General features: G+C 33.7%; 3 protein-coding genes across 4 annotated transcripts; all 3 read left to right on the top strand.

Moving 5' to 3' along the window:
• Positions 1-5335: 5335 nt before the first annotated feature.
• Positions 5336-8823, top strand: LOC114723457 (thioredoxin-like fold domain-containing protein MRL7, chloroplastic). 2 transcript variants are annotated; one of them, XM_028909636.1, is made up of 5 exons: positions 5336-5436; positions 6617-7575; positions 8037-8121; positions 8237-8348; positions 8468-8823. In XM_028909636.1, exons 2-5 carry the CDS (start codon positions 6734-6736, stop codon positions 8566-8568), a joined length of 1140 nt encoding a protein of 379 aa, XP_028765469.1. In that variant the 5' UTR covers positions 5336-5436; positions 6617-6733; the 3' UTR covers positions 8569-8823. The 2 variants fall into 2 exon arrangements, with proteins under 2 accessions (XP_028765469.1, XP_028765468.1); XM_028909635.1 differs by having other exon boundaries at positions 5336-5447.
• A 1177-nt stretch (positions 8824-10000) lies between these two features.
• Positions 10001-11159, top strand: LOC114723462 (HVA22-like protein e). The gene is made up of 5 exons (XM_028909640.1): positions 10001-10158; positions 10264-10290; positions 10397-10519; positions 10659-10905; positions 11045-11159. Exons 1-5 carry the CDS (start codon positions 10112-10114, stop codon positions 11063-11065), a joined length of 465 nt encoding a protein of 154 aa, XP_028765473.1. The 5' UTR covers positions 10001-10111; the 3' UTR covers positions 11066-11159.
• Positions 11160-16384: 5225 nt separating this feature from the next.
• Positions 16385-17065, top strand: LOC114723458 (11-beta-hydroxysteroid dehydrogenase 1B-like; the record flags this gene model as incomplete). Its single annotated transcript, XM_028909637.1, has 2 exons — positions 16385-16784; positions 16873-17065. Coding segments are annotated over exons 1-2 (376 nt in total), but the record flags the coding sequence as incomplete, so codon positions are not given.
• Positions 17066-17075: the final 10 nt, after the last annotated feature.

The following is a 17075-nucleotide window of genomic DNA, read 5'->3' as shown; positions in this document are numbered from 1 at the left end:
GATCACGTGACTGAATTGATAGATTTTTTTTTTTCCCGATGAGAAGAATTGATAGATGAATGGATATGATGATTGATATGAGGAAATGGAATTTTTTTTGGTTCAAATTCATGTCTGCTGTGATATGGAATGGAGATAACTTAAACCTTTCAATCAAGATTTGGTGCTCCAAAAATATTCATTCGCGAGTATTGTAACGGTATGATATACCTCTTGAAGTCTGACTAAATAATATTAAATATTAAATAAGTATATCCCTTGTAAGCTTATATGATGCACATACTGTAATGGCAAACGGTATTATCTATATATCTCAAAAATTTTCAGCATGTGACAGAAAACAGAATAAGAGTGTCCCATCCTGATTTTTTTAATTATATATTGTCATTTATTATTTTGATTACGTCATGAACAAGTTCTTCTATATGGATTATATAATTTTTTTTTAGATGTTTTGAGCTCATTTATTTGTAAATCAAGATTATAAAAAATTATTTTTCTCTGCTAAGTTTTAGTTATTACTAAAATTTATTTTTATCTATTTTCTTTGTGCGGCTTTATCTTTATTTTTTATATTTCATGCACAGTTGGTTTTCAAATTCGAAGTTTTTAAAAAATAGATGGGATATTTTGTTCTGTCTTGATTATATCTTGCTCTAATTAACGGCGCTGGGATAGAGTTGTCATGATAAATAATATAATTAGTTATTAATGGACATCCATGACACTCACAGTCACAGTTGACCTTAATTTAATATAATACAGCTAGTTATTTTTGTTGCTGTTAAAATCATTATGTATTGGAGGTAATAACAAATTATCACGTAAAAGAAATACAACACAAAGATAAAACAATAAAATTTATGAAATATTTTTAAAAAATTCCAAAAAAAATAGGGTTAATTAATCCGCAAGTCCTTATAGTTTCAACGAATTTTGAATCAGGTCCCATAGTTTTTTTCTTTTTATCAAGTCCTTATACTTTTACTTTTTTTTAATTAGGTCCTTGTATTTATTTTTCTTTTAATTAAGTCCTTATAATTTCACTAAATTTTTAATCAGGTCCATGTAGTTTTAATTTTTATTTATTAATTAAATATAAGCTTAATCAAATAGATTAATACTGAAATATAAAATATTAATAATTAAATTAAATTAATAATTATGTAATAAAAAAGTAAGAGAATTAATTAATTCAGGAAATTTTTTTAGAACAATTAATTTTTTTGCTGAAAAAAATTAAAATCATTATAATAATTCAATATCTTTAGAATATTATTGTTTATAAACTAATATTAAATAATATATACTATTTTATGTTTATATAATAGTACTATTAGAATTTATAAAATAAAGAATAAAAATTCAGGATCTTAATTAAAAATAAGGTGAACTTATAAGGACTTGATAAAAAGAAAAATAAATACAAGGATCTAATTAAAAACAGGTGAAAGTATAAGGACATGATAAAAAGAAAAAAAACTATAAGAACCTGATTCAAAATTAGTTGAAACTATAAGGAGCTGTGGATTAATTATCCCAAAAAAATATTTCTGGAATTTCATCTAGAAAAATAGATGGGATGTCTTTTATCTGTCTTGATTATATCTTGTTCTAATTTACGGGACTGGGACAAAGTTGTCATGATAAATAATATAAGTTAAAAATTAGTTAATAGACATCCATAACACCAACCCTATGTTTGGTATGAGGAAAGGGGGATGAGAGAAAATTTTAATGAACTCAATTTAAAAAGTTAGAGAAGTTGGGTTTTAAAATTTTAATAAAGAGAGGAGGTAAGGTAAAAGAATAATAAAATTCAATCAAAAGCTTTTAACTCCAATTTTCAATTTTTTAAATAGAGTTCACTAAAATTTTTTCTCCCCTCCTATTCCCTTCATTTTTTTCGTACCAAACAAATCCTATAGTTGACTTCAATTTAATATAATAAAACTAGTTATTTTTGTTGTTAAAATTATTATGTGTTGAAGTTAAAAACAAATTATAACGTATTCAAAAAGAATACAACACAGATAAAACAATAAAATATACGAAATATTTTTGAAAAATCTCAAAAAATATTCTTAAAATTTTAAAATCTCAAATCAGTAATTACTATAAAAATATATTGTAATTCTTTTCAAATGTGATCAAATGTTATTAAAGTGAAGCAAATAAAATTAATTTGAAATTTCAAGATTCAACGGGCTGGCAAATGGGATAGAAGTGTACAATCTCGTATAGTAAGGAGGAGCGGATCCTTTTTTGTTCGCCAAAGAACAAGCATTTCACGCTTGGTCGACCTCGCTGTCAGACGCTGTCCATAGTTGGTAAGTCTGCTCGATTGTTCTCGGAAAATATTGGAGGAAGTCAAGCCCCAGGGCTTTGTCCAGCTCCAAAATCCGGTGAGATTCTATGGCGGAGCTGTGGGCGATCTACACAGGCCTGGAGGTCTGTAAATCACTAAGCATAGCGAACTTTAATATATACTCGGATTCCCTGGAGGCAATAAGTATGGTGGCACGAGACAGCGGCAGAAACCACCCCTTCCAAAATGAGATAGAAAGAGCGAGGAGTCTACTCTATGAAAGCCGAAATGTGCGAGTAAGTTACAGCAGCCGAGAAAACATGTAATGTGCGGATAGCATGGCAAGAGCAGGACACCAGGTGGGCCCAGAAATAGTCTTAGGGGGTGTTTGGCAACCTCCAAACCATGGTTTCAGAAGTATTTTTTTATAAAACGAGGTAAATTCTTCTACATATTTACTTCATAAACTATAAAAATATTTCTAAAACTATAGTTTGGTTTCTATCCAAAGTGTTAGTTAGTGACAGAGGTTGACCCAGTATGTAGGAGGAGATATGTGGAAGATTTACGGGGTCTACAAGGGGCGAGTGATTTCTTAAACTGAAACCCCTGTAAAAGGTTTTTGTTTCCCAAGCTTTTAACTTGCCGTTGTAATTAAAAAAAAATAAATCCGGTGAGATTGTTCAATGCGGCTTTGAATTTTGTTTCCCTCGTCATTTGTTCCCTGTGTTAGCCGAAAACAGACTGGGCCTGATCCATTTAAGTTGAGAACCTTTAGAGTCTTTAAAGAAAAGTTGGATTTAAAAAAGGTCTGCAAGGCTAGAAAACAAATGGGCCAGCCGGTTTAACCAACATTTTCTTTCCTTAATTTATATTTACAATTTACTATTATGTTTGGTCATTTACATAATAAAAATTCCTCTTTGAGAACACATGACCAAATTAGAATTTTGAAGTTTACTAAAAAGATTAAATTGTCCTTTGTTATTTTTTTTTTAAAAAACAACTATCAAGCACCCTCATCGGCCAGCTAGTCACCAAAGCTCTGATGCCACTGGCGGTAGCCGGAGTTCAAGTCCAGAGGAAAAACTTTTTTTTTTCAGGATTTTTTTAAGTACAGTAATAAGTTCTTTAAAGTTATTAATAAGTTCCGTATGGTACTTAGCAACAAGGTTCTTAGAAAGTTTAAAAAGTAGTATTCTTAGCAATTAACAAGTCATGCAATTAAATAAACAGTTCTCATAAGGCCATTAATCATGTGATCTGGGAGCTTTTTACACTTTAGTCATGGCATCATAAATAGAAATTTTTTCAAGTCTTGTAACGCGGTTAACAAGTTCGGCATAATAATTAACAACAGATTTTTTAAAAAATTTAAAAAGTGGCATTTTTATAATTTTAATAATAACAACTCTCATAATGCCATTAACAAAATTTTCTTATGAAGGCTGATGTTTTTAATATTGGCTCCCTATAGTCTTATGAATACAGGCTAGCCCTATAAGACTGCGAGTTTAAACGGGTCAGTCTTGTAAGGCTGAAATTTTAGATATTTTCTACTTTGCTAAGCCCAACTCTTAAGCCAAGGGGTTGAGGGCCAATTCACAGATTTTTGGTCCCATTTAAGAAAAAATATATGTTTTTATATTCCTCATACGTTTTATTAAAAAAAATAAAAATAAAACAATGAAATTACTAATAAAAAGGCATATATATGAATAAAATTAAGTTACAAATACAAAATATCATCATGTCTAAATGTCCATCAACATCAAAGAACATCTACAACATCCATCGACAAGATAATAACATCCAAAGGTTCTATAAATAATGCAAATATACAATAGATAAATACATCAATTTTTTAAAACTTCATCATCACTATAATTAATTGCTCTTTTTTATAAGTATGCTCTTCTTTAGTGGCTAAAATATCAAGTTTTTCTTCTTCATAGAAATTTCACTTTTCAATTTTGTAATTTAGCTATTATTTTATTTTAGTTTGAGATGCATTATGGTTGAAACTTATAAATCTCTAATTCAAATTATAAAATCACAAGTTATATAAGTATAAAAATACTTTCTTATCAAATATATATAGTTTAAAAATATCAACACATATAATATAAATCAAATTATTATTAAGGTCAAAATTAACCCATTTTTAAAAATTTAATTGAATAAATTATTATTCAAAACCAACAAATCAAACCATTTTGTTTAATTTCAAAACAATAATAATACTAAATATTTCAAATATCACTATCAATGTAAAAAAATTAATAATATTATATAAAAAATTTTAAAAAAAACAAAATAAAATTATAATAGAGCCTAAGTAGTCTGGCTCTCGAACCTATAGGATTGGCCTGTTTACTTTCTCAGCTTTACAAGGCCAATCATTTTAAGCCCATTTTTCATTCCAAGGAAAAAATTCTAAGCATGACCTTTACAATTTTTGGGCTTAAGCAAGTTGGTCTAATGATTTCGGTTTGTTTTTCTGACTCTAGCTCCTTATGAAGATTATACAACAAAATTTTTTTATTTATTAAGCAATCACAATGACTATAAGAGATGTTAACATTTGTTATGAGAGTTGTTAATATAATAACATGACTTGTTAAATGCGTTATTAAAATTGTAAAAATATTATTTTTTAAATTTATTAAAAAACCTGTTGTTAAATGTTATATATAATTTGTTAATATCCTTAAAAAACTTGTTAATTGTATTACTAGATTTGAACAAATTTTATAAAAAAACGTCACCGGCTGTTAGAACTCCGGTGAGCAGCTGGTCGGTGACTGTGAGGATGCTTGATGTTTTTTTTTTTTTTTTAATCTTTTTTTTCTTCCCCAAAAACCAAAAGCCTCACCTTTTCCGCACGCTTTTTCCCTCACTCTCTCAGCTCGTACCTTACGCCCGGTCGCCCACAGCCTCTCCATCTCGCCTTACGCTCTCGCGTTTCGCATCTGCTTCCCCTGCGTCTGCGACAGTCGACTTGAGCAGCAGCTCCTTCCCCATCTCGGCATCTCCTTGTCAGCGTCCAGCGTCCAGCGACCAGCGAGCCGTGTGTCCGCCGTGCGTGAGCCCGTCCAGCAGCGACCACCTCTCCCCTCGCTGTGCCTGTGCGTTGATTGTTAGTATTTTAGACTTTTTGATAGATTTATATATGTATTTGCTGATGTAAGTGTTGGAATGACCAGTACCTATTGTTTGTTTGCTTCTCTTGCTTTAACTATCAATTGCATGATTTTTCTGATGTAAATCGTTTCTGGTGTTGATTGCTGTTCATTCATTGGGCTTCTTGTTTATTCACTTCTCTCGTGGGCTTGTCTTGTAGTTCAAAACTGAGATGTTGAGTAAATTTGATACACACAATACTATACGTGCTAGCCATTTTCATCGTGGCTTTATTTTTGGCTGATTCTATGCATTGAATGGTGCTTGTCATGACGGTTCGCGGTAGAAATTTGATCCTTTTGAATTTTGATGATACTAGCTTGATCAAGTGAAAGAAATTTGATGCCTTTTGATTTTTTTAGCAGTCAAGAAGAGCCTGTTAACAAGTCATGGTACTTTTAGATGTTATTGTCTTGTTCATGGATGTTTTAGATATTTTTGGGTGTTGATGGATATTTAGATGTGATGATGTTTTGTGTTTGTGACTTAATTTTATTTATATTTATGCTTTTTATTATTAGTAATTTCATTGCTTTATTTTTATTTTTTTAAAATAAAACATGTGGAACAAAACTTGCATTTTTTTTAATAAGCTGAAAGCCTGCAGGCTGGCTAAGGGTTAGGCCTAGCAAAATGAAACATTTCTGGAATTCCGACCTTGCAGTGTCGGTCCGTTTAGGCCCGCAGCCTGTGACCGGCTGATCTGTATTCCCAGTACTCTGCTTGGCCTTAATGGGACTATGTTCACTTTGCTTTTGGGGAGAAGGATGGAGAGTGACGTCTCTCACTCATACCTTTTACTTCGCCAACTTAACAAGGGAAAGTGGCTAATTGAATCCACAAGCCTTGCATTTCATGACGATATCTTTCTTACGGTATTTAGCAAGACAGTGATCCATATGCTTAGGCGGGGATTGGATTTTAGTACCCTAAAGCTGGGGGGATATTCATCATGAGTTGTGAACTTGCTTTGTTCATGTTGATTTATGATTTTGAATTAAGTTTACGTGGTGAAATTGCAGCTGTGTTGTTTTTCACATTCTTTATTTATTTTATGCTGAGCATTGATCATGGTACTTTTCTTGTTTGTTTATTTTTTCAAATTATATTTATCTGTGTAGCCAGGTGAAGAGAAGCTGATGGGATCCTGCCCGCAGTCCATTCGTTGGTTGAAGTAATTGTACCATTCCACTTATAACTTTGTTTTCGGGAAGGTTGGCATCTTCATTGTGAAATTGAAAGATGCTAATTCTCCAAGCTTCAGCCCTGCCTAGATGCTTATCACCTTTTTGTGCTACAGAAAGAGATCCTAGTTTTTATCTTTCTTCATCATTTAATATTCAAGATTTATCTTTTGACTCTACCAATGTTACTTCTCGTTTGAGATTGTTCTTGCATTCCCCTGTACATTTTCATCGTGCCATGCAATCTGTACCTCCATCTGCTGCTTCAAAAATTCCTGTTCCAGAACCAGAACCTGAAGCTAGCTCCAGTTCCTCTCCAAGAGCTCAACGTAAGACCGGAAGCCGCAAACCAAAAAATGAGGTACCTGATGTTGATGATAAAAGTTCTGCCAAGTTCTCCTTAACAATTCCAAGGAAGCCAAGGCGTGGGCGTAAAAGCGAAGCCATGGCAGTTGAAGATTTCATTCGTGATTCACTTGGTAGGACGTTTGCTTCAATTCAGCAACAAAGCTCTGATGTTTTGGAGAATAAGGAAAACATAATGAAGGAAAGAGTTTCTGACGAATCTAATTCTGAGAGCAGTGATGATGATGATGGGGAGGAGGAGGATGATGAGGTGGAGGAGGAGGATGATGCTAGCAATGGCAGAGAGAAGAAGATGGTGATTGAGGAAGAAAGTAAGAATTGGCCCCTGGATGCTGATGTTGGTTGGGGAATAAGAGCTTCTGATTATTTTGAACAGCATCCAATTAAGAATGTTATTGGGGAAGATGGTGTTGAAATTGACTGGGAAGGGGAGATTGATGATAACTGGGTGCAAGAGATCAACTGTTTGGAATGGGAGAGTTATGCTTTCCATCCCAGTCCACTAGTTGTACTTGTCTTTGAAAGATATAACAGGTTATATCCTCTATCTCTTCTGATACATGCTTTTATGATTTTTTTCAGCTTTTTTTTTCCGGGTGTGGGTTTGGTAGAGGGGAAACGCCAGAGGAAGGATAAAGCTTGAGATGCATATCTAAACTTCTCTAAGCACTTTTAAAAGAAACGATATGGGAAAGAAATATGTCAATTGGTTAACATCGTCTATAATTTTGTATGATATGGACAATATTGAGATCCTGAAATGATATTTTAGGGTCCAACTTTAGATAAATTGGCTTTCTGCCATGGCATGCCATAGGTGATATTTTTCGCGGTGTTCATGCTTTTGATTGGGGAAGGTTACTCTTTGTGAAAGCTTTTCTTTCCTGTTTCTCTAACGACGTTAATATGATGAGGAGAATAGTGATATATGTTGGGGTCCTTGATAGCTAATGGCAACTCTTGGTGTTTGTTCTAAACTTTTAATTATTCCACAGGGCGATGGATAACTGGAAAACTTTGAAAGAGCTGGAGAAAGCAATCAAGGTATACTGGGGTGCCAAAGATCGGTTGCCTCCGCGGGTATGGTCAAATTTCATTCATCTAGCACGAATTTATATACTACCTATTTGGTTGTCATCTATTGCATTCTGTTTTGTGCTATTTAACCATAATGCGTTGAACTGCGTGGTAATAGGCGGTTAAGATAGACATTAATATAGAGAGAGACTTGGCATATGCCCTTAAAGCCAGAGAATGCCCACAAATATTATTTTTACGTGGGAACAGGATCGTATATAGGGAGAAAGGTGAGAATACTTTGGATCTTGCTCTTCACTGTTGTTTAGTTGATACCACAAGACATACACGTCTCTTTGTTTTGGGCTTATTGCTCACCCAAGATGCCTTATTATTGTCACCTTCGCAGAACACAGGACGGCAGATGAGTTAGTTCAGATGATTGCATTTTTCTATTACAATGCAAAGAAGCCTTCCTGGATAGACGACACAGCATTATTTCTTAGATAATGATGAGATTTCAAGATATTCGCCCAAAATTACTTCCATAGATTGATTAGTCTTAGATTAGATATTTCATGTTTGCCATGTTCTTTTTCTCCTGGGCCATGATGTTATCTTGTCCAACTGGTCACAAGCGAAGTGAAGCCGTTTTAATTCTCATTAACTGACTTTGGCGAATATTACCCACATGCTATGATGTACACATGTGGTAAGAAGATGTTATTTGTGGAACGAAATAATGTGGGTAATTAGTTATGCCAATCAAATTCATAACTTAACGAAAATAGAAAGGGTTTTGATAGCCCAAAAAAAAAAAAAAGAGAGTTAGGATGTACTCTTAAGAATGTAATTCTTTTTTATCCTTTGCAAAGAATTTGCGGTAATGTTGTTGATTTGGAAGAGAAGCTAAGATGGTAGGATGATTTATATAGAGCAAATTTAAAAAGAGGGGCAATCCAATAATAGAAGGACATAAATGTTAGAACAGATAAAGTATCCAAAGGCTCTATTATTGGATGCCGACGAGGAATTGGTGGTGGCTCAGAATTTCGTATGAAAAGCATCATTACCCCTCACACTGAATCCATTTATGAATTGAATCATAACTCAGGGTCCTGGTTCCAATCAAAGCTTAGGTAATTCGGCCTACTCCTACAATAATCAACATTCAACACAACAATTTCCGATCACTTGCCTACTTTATGGAAACTTCCCTTGTGCCTCTTCCTTGCCTCTTCCTCCACAATCATTCACTCGCAACTTCTTCTCTCCTCTTGTTGGGATTTGCCAATCAGAAACCAAAGCAGAATCATTCAGTGGACGTAAGGTTAATTTACTGCGTCGGCAATTTATAAAAGATTCCTCCTCTAATCTTATATATAAGTCATTTTTAATATGTTTCACACACACAAATTAAGAAAAATTTTAAACTTTATTAATTTTTATTTAAAATTCAACAAGTTTTTAACTTTATTCTTATTCAATGTATATTATATCTTATGTAAATAAAGTTAACACAATAATAACGAAAGGTAAAATTGTATATCTATAAAAAAAAAAATTTCTTTTAATACCCTATCAATAGGACCAAAAAATGTTTTTTTTTCTCTGCTCTATAAATAGGATAAGAAGAGTATAACTTATCAAAATAATTAAAAAGCAAGACTTGTGCCACACGTCGTCTGTGTCCTCCCCTTCGATTCAATGCCTAATTAAAATAGTGAACATGCGGATGCGGTCACTCACCAAGTGCAACAGATAGGGAGTAAGTGTGAAGTCCTTGTCTTTGGAATTTGGATCATCCGCAACCATAGAAACCATCCATCAGTCTCATTTCACTACGTGTCACCGACCCTCATCCTGACGTGAAACGCCTACACGTGGCCACAGAACCTCCTCAGTATAAAAGGAATCTACTAATATCCCAGATGTCAAGGCAGAATCCGGTCTTTCCTCTTCCCCGCGATCCAAGCAATCCCCTCAATCTCTAACCTCTTCTCTTTGCTGCCCCCAATAATCCAATCAGATTTCTCTGTCTCTGCCTAAGAACATGGGCAAATTGTGGACCTTGGTCACCCACCTTCATTCGCTCGCCGGGTACGTACTATTCCGGCAGGTCTTGTTTAACTTGTTCTTTTCTAGATCCAATATATATATGCGTAGCAAGTGACGAATATATGGATGGTGTTATTGCTTTTGCAGGCCGGTGGTGACTTTGTTGTACCCCTTGTGAGTAGACCTATACTTTGTTTTTTTCGTGTTGCTGTGTTATTTTGGGTTTTGATAAGGTGGCCATGGCGGAGGAATGATGCGTGTAATTCCATGATGATGACAGGTATGCGTCCGTGGTGGCCATAGAGTCGCCGTCGAAGCTGGACGATCAGCAGTGGCTATCTTACTGGATCTTATACTCCTTCCTCACCCTCACAGAAATGCTTCTGCAATCAATTCTAGAGTGGTGAGTCACCAACACAAGCCTTATATATATATATATATATATATATATATATATATGCATACAGATAACAAATTATGTACATCGCTCTTTAGTATTTTGGGTGATTTTGATTTTGATGAGTACGACGGTGAACATGAAGGATTCCGATATGGTACGATGTGAAGTTGGTGGCGGTGGCGTGGCTGGTGCTGCCGCAGTTCAACGGCGCGGCCTTCCTGTACGAGAGATTCGTGAGGCAGCAAATCAGGAGATACGTGACGCAGAGCCATCATCAGCACCAGCAGGCTTCTTCTTCTTCTTCGTCCATAGCGACACAGAAGAAACAGAAGTCGCCTACTAACGTAAAAGGGAAGAAAAAGTTCGTGGATTTCATCCTCCCCAAGAAAGTCAGTTCGATATCTTCCATGATCATTTCAATTTCCATCTCCACTGTGCAGGATCTATATCCATTTTTAATTAATGATATTGTAATTGTTTGTATAATATTCACTGATAATAAATGTGGTGTTTGCGCGTGGGATGCAGGGTGATCATGACGTGTATTGAAGGATTAATGAAGACGAAGGCGGAAATTGCGAGTCTCGTCGTCTTGCTTTCACTTTCCCACCACATACCTGTTTTTGGATGTTTCTTCCTAAAGTGCTGTTGCTGTATCATATTCTGTACTAATACATAAAATGAAATTACCCATGTGTTACATCCAAACCCAATATACAAGCCCGGCTCACTTGTTTATGTATGGACCTGACGGCATTTACTTAGCCCACTATCCCCTGTGACCTACATGTGAATTAATGATTTTTCTCTTTTCAAATAAATAATAATTTGTTAAGAGGGCAAAAGGCACGAGGGTGGAGTTATGATGGGATGGTCCTGTGATTTTATATTCTTTTTCGGACTTATATATCTGTATATTATTTTTTTTTTTTACCAGAACTGTATATTATTAATTTACAGGAAGCTGATGTGACTGACTTAATTCTATGAATGGTATGCGTGAGGATTTACTACGACATATGCCTTGCACTGGGCATATTGTTTTTTCTGATTTGTAATTTGGTCTTTGTATATTAGCTGGTATCAATCCAGTTCCAAAACATTCAAAATTCAAAGTGAACATTATACATATGGTTTTAAAACGTCACGTAAATTTGATCACGTAATATCCTAAATCTTATTTAAGGATTTATGTAAAAAATACAAATAATATTAATAATAAAAAATAATTAAAAATAAATAATATTATATTATTATATAAAAAAAGAGGTAACTTTCCATCGAAAGTTTGGTGAAAAATTTGGAAAGAATTTATTAAAGGGAAGCTCCTCCTAATAAATGTGTGGGGTATTAAAAAATACCCTCCACAATTCGATTTCCCATGAGGCACAAGAGAGAAAGAATGCGGGAGAGAGAATAAGGAACAGATCGACTATCATTGTGAGGGAGATGACAAGTTTTGAAGATAATTTAGGTACATAAAATTACTTTTTTTTATCAAATTTTCTCTATGATTTTTTTCTATATATTTTAAGCTTCCTAATGGCAGTATTATTATAATGATTAGAAAAAATTTTGAGACTTGTGTATGGGGTAAGTATTGAGTTTTGATAATAGTTGACCATAGAAATTTATAGATAAATTGATAGTTAATTTTAATTAGTGTAGATTTGTCTATTTATTGATTTTTAATATTTAAATTAATTTATTTAGTTAAAAATCTGTATATACGATATTTATCACATTTTTACTGATTAAAATTAAGTTAAATAATTTATTTGGATTTTTTGACATATTATTGAGATTTTAATCGGTTTAAAATGTTGAAAATGCTGAAGATATATTATTAGAGATTTTTTTTTGAAGTTTGGAACTTAACTTATAAATTAAGAATTTATAATATAAAATAAAAATAAATTAAATTAGAAATTTAACTAAAATATATAATTTAATTAATTAATTAACTAACTTATATTAATAAGTGGTCATATTAATTGCATAAATTAATTATGAGTTGAGCACGGGATTGACCTTATGGTAATCTTTTTTATTACTTTGGCGAGATATAATCACTTTCCACTTATTATATGTACTAATATGCTGTTTGTGAGTATTTTGATATTTTCAAATAATGATGTGCTATCTGAAACTTAAGGAAATATGTTATACCTTTTTGAACTATGAAAATTGTCTTGTGGGACTTTTAGAATTATGATTGTGTCGTTTGGGAAAATATATGATTTATATTTTATTGATTATATTAAGAAAAAATTGAGATATTTCTTGTTATATTGTGAATGATTGGTTATTATTTGGATTTTGAATTGAGTCCTGTTATATCACGTGGTAAGGCTACCATTGGTGCATATTGATTAGCTTCTTTCATCCCCACAGTGAGGGATATGCCCTTGTGGCTTCTTATTCATCCCCCAAAGTGAGGGATAAACTTATGTGGCTTGTATGTTAGCCCCCATAGTGAGGCTTTGTATAATTAAAATTATCTTAGTATATGTGTTTTATATTCCTATTGATATATCTATATTTCTTGAGAACTAATAACTGTCCCACTTGACACTCTACGAGCACATGTTAGTATGCATAATAAGTTGGAAAGCTGGCTAAGTGGCTATTGAGGCTTGTGTCTCACCTCGTGGTTTCTACTATCTTTAGGTGATAGTTCAGGTGGTGGTCCATCAGGAAAGGCTTTGAAGGCTTAATATGCTATTATGCTTGTATACCTTTCATTCTTTTGTTTTATGTGTTGATTTATTACATATTGCCACATAAGGCTCATCTACTCTGATATTGTAAATTAATACTTTAATTGCTACTATTTTGATGGGAGGATCGTTAGAAGGCAATGGGCCTCTAAGACTTTGCATGTGACTATCTTTTGAAAGTTTTAACTTTTCGATTAATAAACTCCATAACTTATTTTAAAATGATTTATCAGTTTATATGTTTGAAAGCCTATGTTTTGTTTGGGTTAATAGTTGAATAGTATTTCGGATTTTAGATATCTAAGGCTCAAGTTAATGATTGATATTGTTCTTGATATAAGTTTATTCCTTTTAATCATAACAGTGATTTTATAATTTTAAGATTTTTTTTTATATTATGGTTAATCTTTCAAATAAATTATTTAATTTAATCTGAATAGATTTTTGGAAGAATGATTGTCACAGATCATGGGGCTAGTGTTGAATTGAAAAGTAATTTGTAAAAGAATACTGCATTTTGAACTAAGTTTTATTGGTAATGTATGAAGTACCAGAAGTATATATTTGATGTTTGGCCCCATAAAAATCTAATTACTATCTCTGTTACTTAATATAAGATTCAGTTGACTAATTTAAGAAAATCAAGAAAGTTACTAAACTATTTAATTATAATACATGTTACATGATCTCTATAAAATATTTATATAAATTATTAGATTATAAAACAATTTGTAAGTAAGGCAAATCAGTTTAAATAAAAACAGAAAATATATATTTTAAAATAATTTAGTAACTTTCTAAATTTTTTGAAATTAGTCAATTGACCTCTTGTTAACAAATTAACAATTGAGATATATGGACCGAATCATAAAATTATAAGTGCGAAAAGTTTTTTTTTTGTAATCTTATAATTTTCCCGCTAGTGGGCAGCGGGCCCAGTACGCTTACGTTGATGCAAGAATGATCTGCATCCTAAGTCCTAACAATAAGCAAAGAACAATGCTAGAGAGTAGAGAGTAGAGAGGATGCAGCGAGGGACAATATCCAGGATTAAAAATTATATAAAAATAAAATATTATTCTGATCCAAATAAGTATGATGATGCATAAAGAAGTAGTAACTTTGCTAGTTAATATAAGAAATAGTTAAGGGCTTAGATTTGATTTTAAATATAAAATCTCAATTCAATTTATTTTCTAAATTTATAATTTTTTCTTTAAAATATTCATATTGCTTGTAAGGAATTTCTAATAATGAGTAGATTCAATACACAATTGCTTATTCCCACACTAGGAATGTATCATTTCTATTTTCTACTCCATATTTGCTTTTTCCGTAATGATAAGCCTTCTTCCACAAGATTAATAAAGCAAACGCTAAAGATCTTGAAACAAAATCCCACCCACTTTTGCCATAGTGAAAAGACAGAGCTTTACAAATCCTCGTAAAAGCGTGCTTTCTTAGATGAGATCCGTCCAAATTATTTTCATTTGTCGACAAAGTTTCTGTACTAAAAGAATTGCATATGATAAAAAGGATAACATCCATTGTCACCCAAATGATCCCCAAGTTGATCACTTTGATGTGGATTCTCAATCACAGAAGAAGCCATTGGATTTAGCAGCCACCCTTAAAGATCATGATAATGTCTTCTACGAAGCTAATAAAAAACAAACGCATTTAGCTGAAATTAATTATACATCATGTTTCACACCGGACAAAAATGAAGAGATGAAAAGCCACTCTGAACTGAATCAGAGATAAGGGGGTGAATAGTTTTTGATATCAAAAAGGAATATTGCCTACAAAAAGCCACGTCACCGTGTCCCATTGCTTTATCTAAAGTCGTTAATCCCTCACAAGCAACTATAAACTAACATGCGACTGATTTTACCAATCAACCCCTGCCTTAATCTATATAGTTACTTTAAGCTTCGTTTTTGCCGGCGTACAGTCAGATAACTCTTCATCTCAAGGATCTTATTCAAACGAAGAAGATTCTCGACCATCTGTATTTCTATTTCTTGACAGTTTTAACTTGCAGTGTCTTCTATTGCATCACTTCCTGCCTCCCTTCACTTGTGAAGTTCGTCTTCTTCGCCTTAATTCCCGGTTTTGCCTCTGTCTTACTGAGCTCAAAGATTTTGTTTATCATAGGCAACCTCATCATTTTGGCCATAGTTGTAGACTCCAGAATCTTCTCTCCGCATTCTTCTTCTTCTTCAACCACTCCTGTGTACTTGTATGAGGAACACGTCAATAGCAGCAAAACTCAGTGGCCTCAAATTCGAACTGTCCAGTTCCGGAGATCAAAGAAACAAGAGAAAAATGTTGCAGAGAAGGTGACGAAGATGAAAAGGGAAGAAGAAAGTGGAGAACAAAATGTGGTCTCTGCTTCTGACGAACTCAGCAAAAGGGCTGACGAATTCATCGCAAGAGTCCTCCGGCAGAGGAGGCTTGAACTCAGCCATCTAAAACGTGACGGCTTCTCAGTGGGGTATAATTGAGAATTTTAAAAGTGTAGCGATATGGTGGTTAATACAGTTACTGATGGAAAGGTACCGAGCCCTGTAAATTGCCTAATGGTGTAATTAATTAATAAGCTATGATCAAAGTCTTCCTCAATTCAGCACTTGTCGTTCTGAAGAACTAGTGTAACACTAGTGATTTGACTTTTAATTTAGTTTGAGTATATGATCTTAAAAATAATCTTTTTATTGCATGATAATTTTAACAAATACATATAATTATTAAGAATATTTTAAAGAAAACAATACATATTTATTATAATAACTAATTTAATAAAAAATTTTAATTTATGTAAATTAGTTAGTTAGTTTTTCTATTAAGCTCGGGGGGAATATATAATTAATTTCTGATTTATGGGTGTGAGCAACTTTGTCGTCGAGCAGATTCCATTTACAAAAGCAGCGAAACAAAGTTACTTTAGCCAACTTTTGGATTTTGAGCACAAACATCTTTTGATTCCCCCCGCCGGGGGGGGGGGGGTGTTTCTAGATTTTCGAGGAGTCTAGCGAGCTTTCGAATCATCTCCCTTATCCTAATGAATGGAACCACAAACGACTCTGGGAACAGTGTCGTTTACGGGTCTGATAATCTCCGTGAGTGAGGGGGCCCGATGCAGGGAGGAAGGAACTCGTTACAGTACAAATCGAAACGTCACCGGACAATAGGCACCGACGCGTTCGCTATCTCTGAGCTACGTGTCGTTTACATGGCATGCATTGGTGCCACCTTGCCTCGCATTCGTCCCTCCTTTGGTCACCTATAAACCCCAGATTTCTTTCATTCTTTCGTATCATTAATCAGATCATTTTCGTTCCTGTTTCTTCTGTTGCTAATTCATGGATCTCATTCACGGTTTCCTCAACCTCGTTGCTCCTCCGTTCACCTTCTTTTCTCTTGCCCTCTTCTTACCCGCCTATTGGACTCTCAAGTTCTTTCTTTGCACCTTGAACTCCATCTTCGCTGAGAATCTCGCCGGCAAAGTTGTCCTCATAACTGGTGCTTCCTCCGGCATCGGCGAGGTAATTTATCCCATGCCCATTTTTTTTTCCCTGTTTGCTAGAATAATCGTGCTGTGTCCATTGCCATCAGCTCCTGTTCAATTTGCAGCATTTGGCATACGAGTATGGCAAAAAAGGTGCTCGTTTAGCACTCTCTGCTCGGAGGGAGAATGCACTTAGGGAAGTTGCGGATAGAGCTCGAGATTTTGGATCTCCGGATGTTATTATAATACACGCAGATGTTTCCAAGGTCGAGGATTGTGCCAGAATGATCGACGAAACTGTAAATCATTTTGGAAAATGTAACTCTGT

This window comes from Neltuma alba, unplaced genomic scaffold (genome assembly GCF_004799145.2).
Source record: "Neltuma alba isolate B1F8T4 unplaced genomic scaffold, ASM479914v2 tig00012141_pilon, whole genome shotgun sequence".
Lineage (NCBI taxonomy): Eukaryota > Viridiplantae > Streptophyta > Magnoliopsida > Fabales > Fabaceae > Neltuma > Neltuma alba.
The sequence above is the reverse complement of the archived record's forward strand: the minus strand, read 5'-3'. Positions and strand labels throughout refer to the sequence as shown.

Excerpts from the sequence above, each read along its gene's own strand:
- LOC114723457 (XM_028909636.1), top strand. The coding sequence starts at position 6,734 with ATGCTAATTCTCCAAGCTTCAGCCCTGCCTAGATGCTTATCACCTTTT. Across the intron at positions 7,576-8,036 it reads GTCTTTGAAAGATATAACAG|GGCGATGGATAACTGGAAAA; the intron begins GTTATATCCTCT and ends ATTATTCCACAG. Across the intron at positions 8,122-8,236 it reads AAGATCGGTTGCCTCCGCGG|GCGGTTAAGATAGACATTAA; the intron begins GTATGGTCAAAT and ends GCGTGGTAATAG.
- LOC114723462 (XM_028909640.1), top strand. The coding sequence starts at position 10,112 with ATGGGCAAATTGTGGACCTTGGTCACCCACCTTCATTCGCTCGCCGG. Across the intron at positions 10,159-10,263 it reads CACCTTCATTCGCTCGCCGG|GCCGGTGGTGACTTTGTTGT; the intron begins GTACGTACTATT and ends TTGCTTTTGCAG. Across the intron at positions 10,291-10,396 it reads GTGACTTTGTTGTACCCCTT|GTATGCGTCCGTGGTGGCCA; the intron begins GTGAGTAGACCT and ends TGATGATGACAG.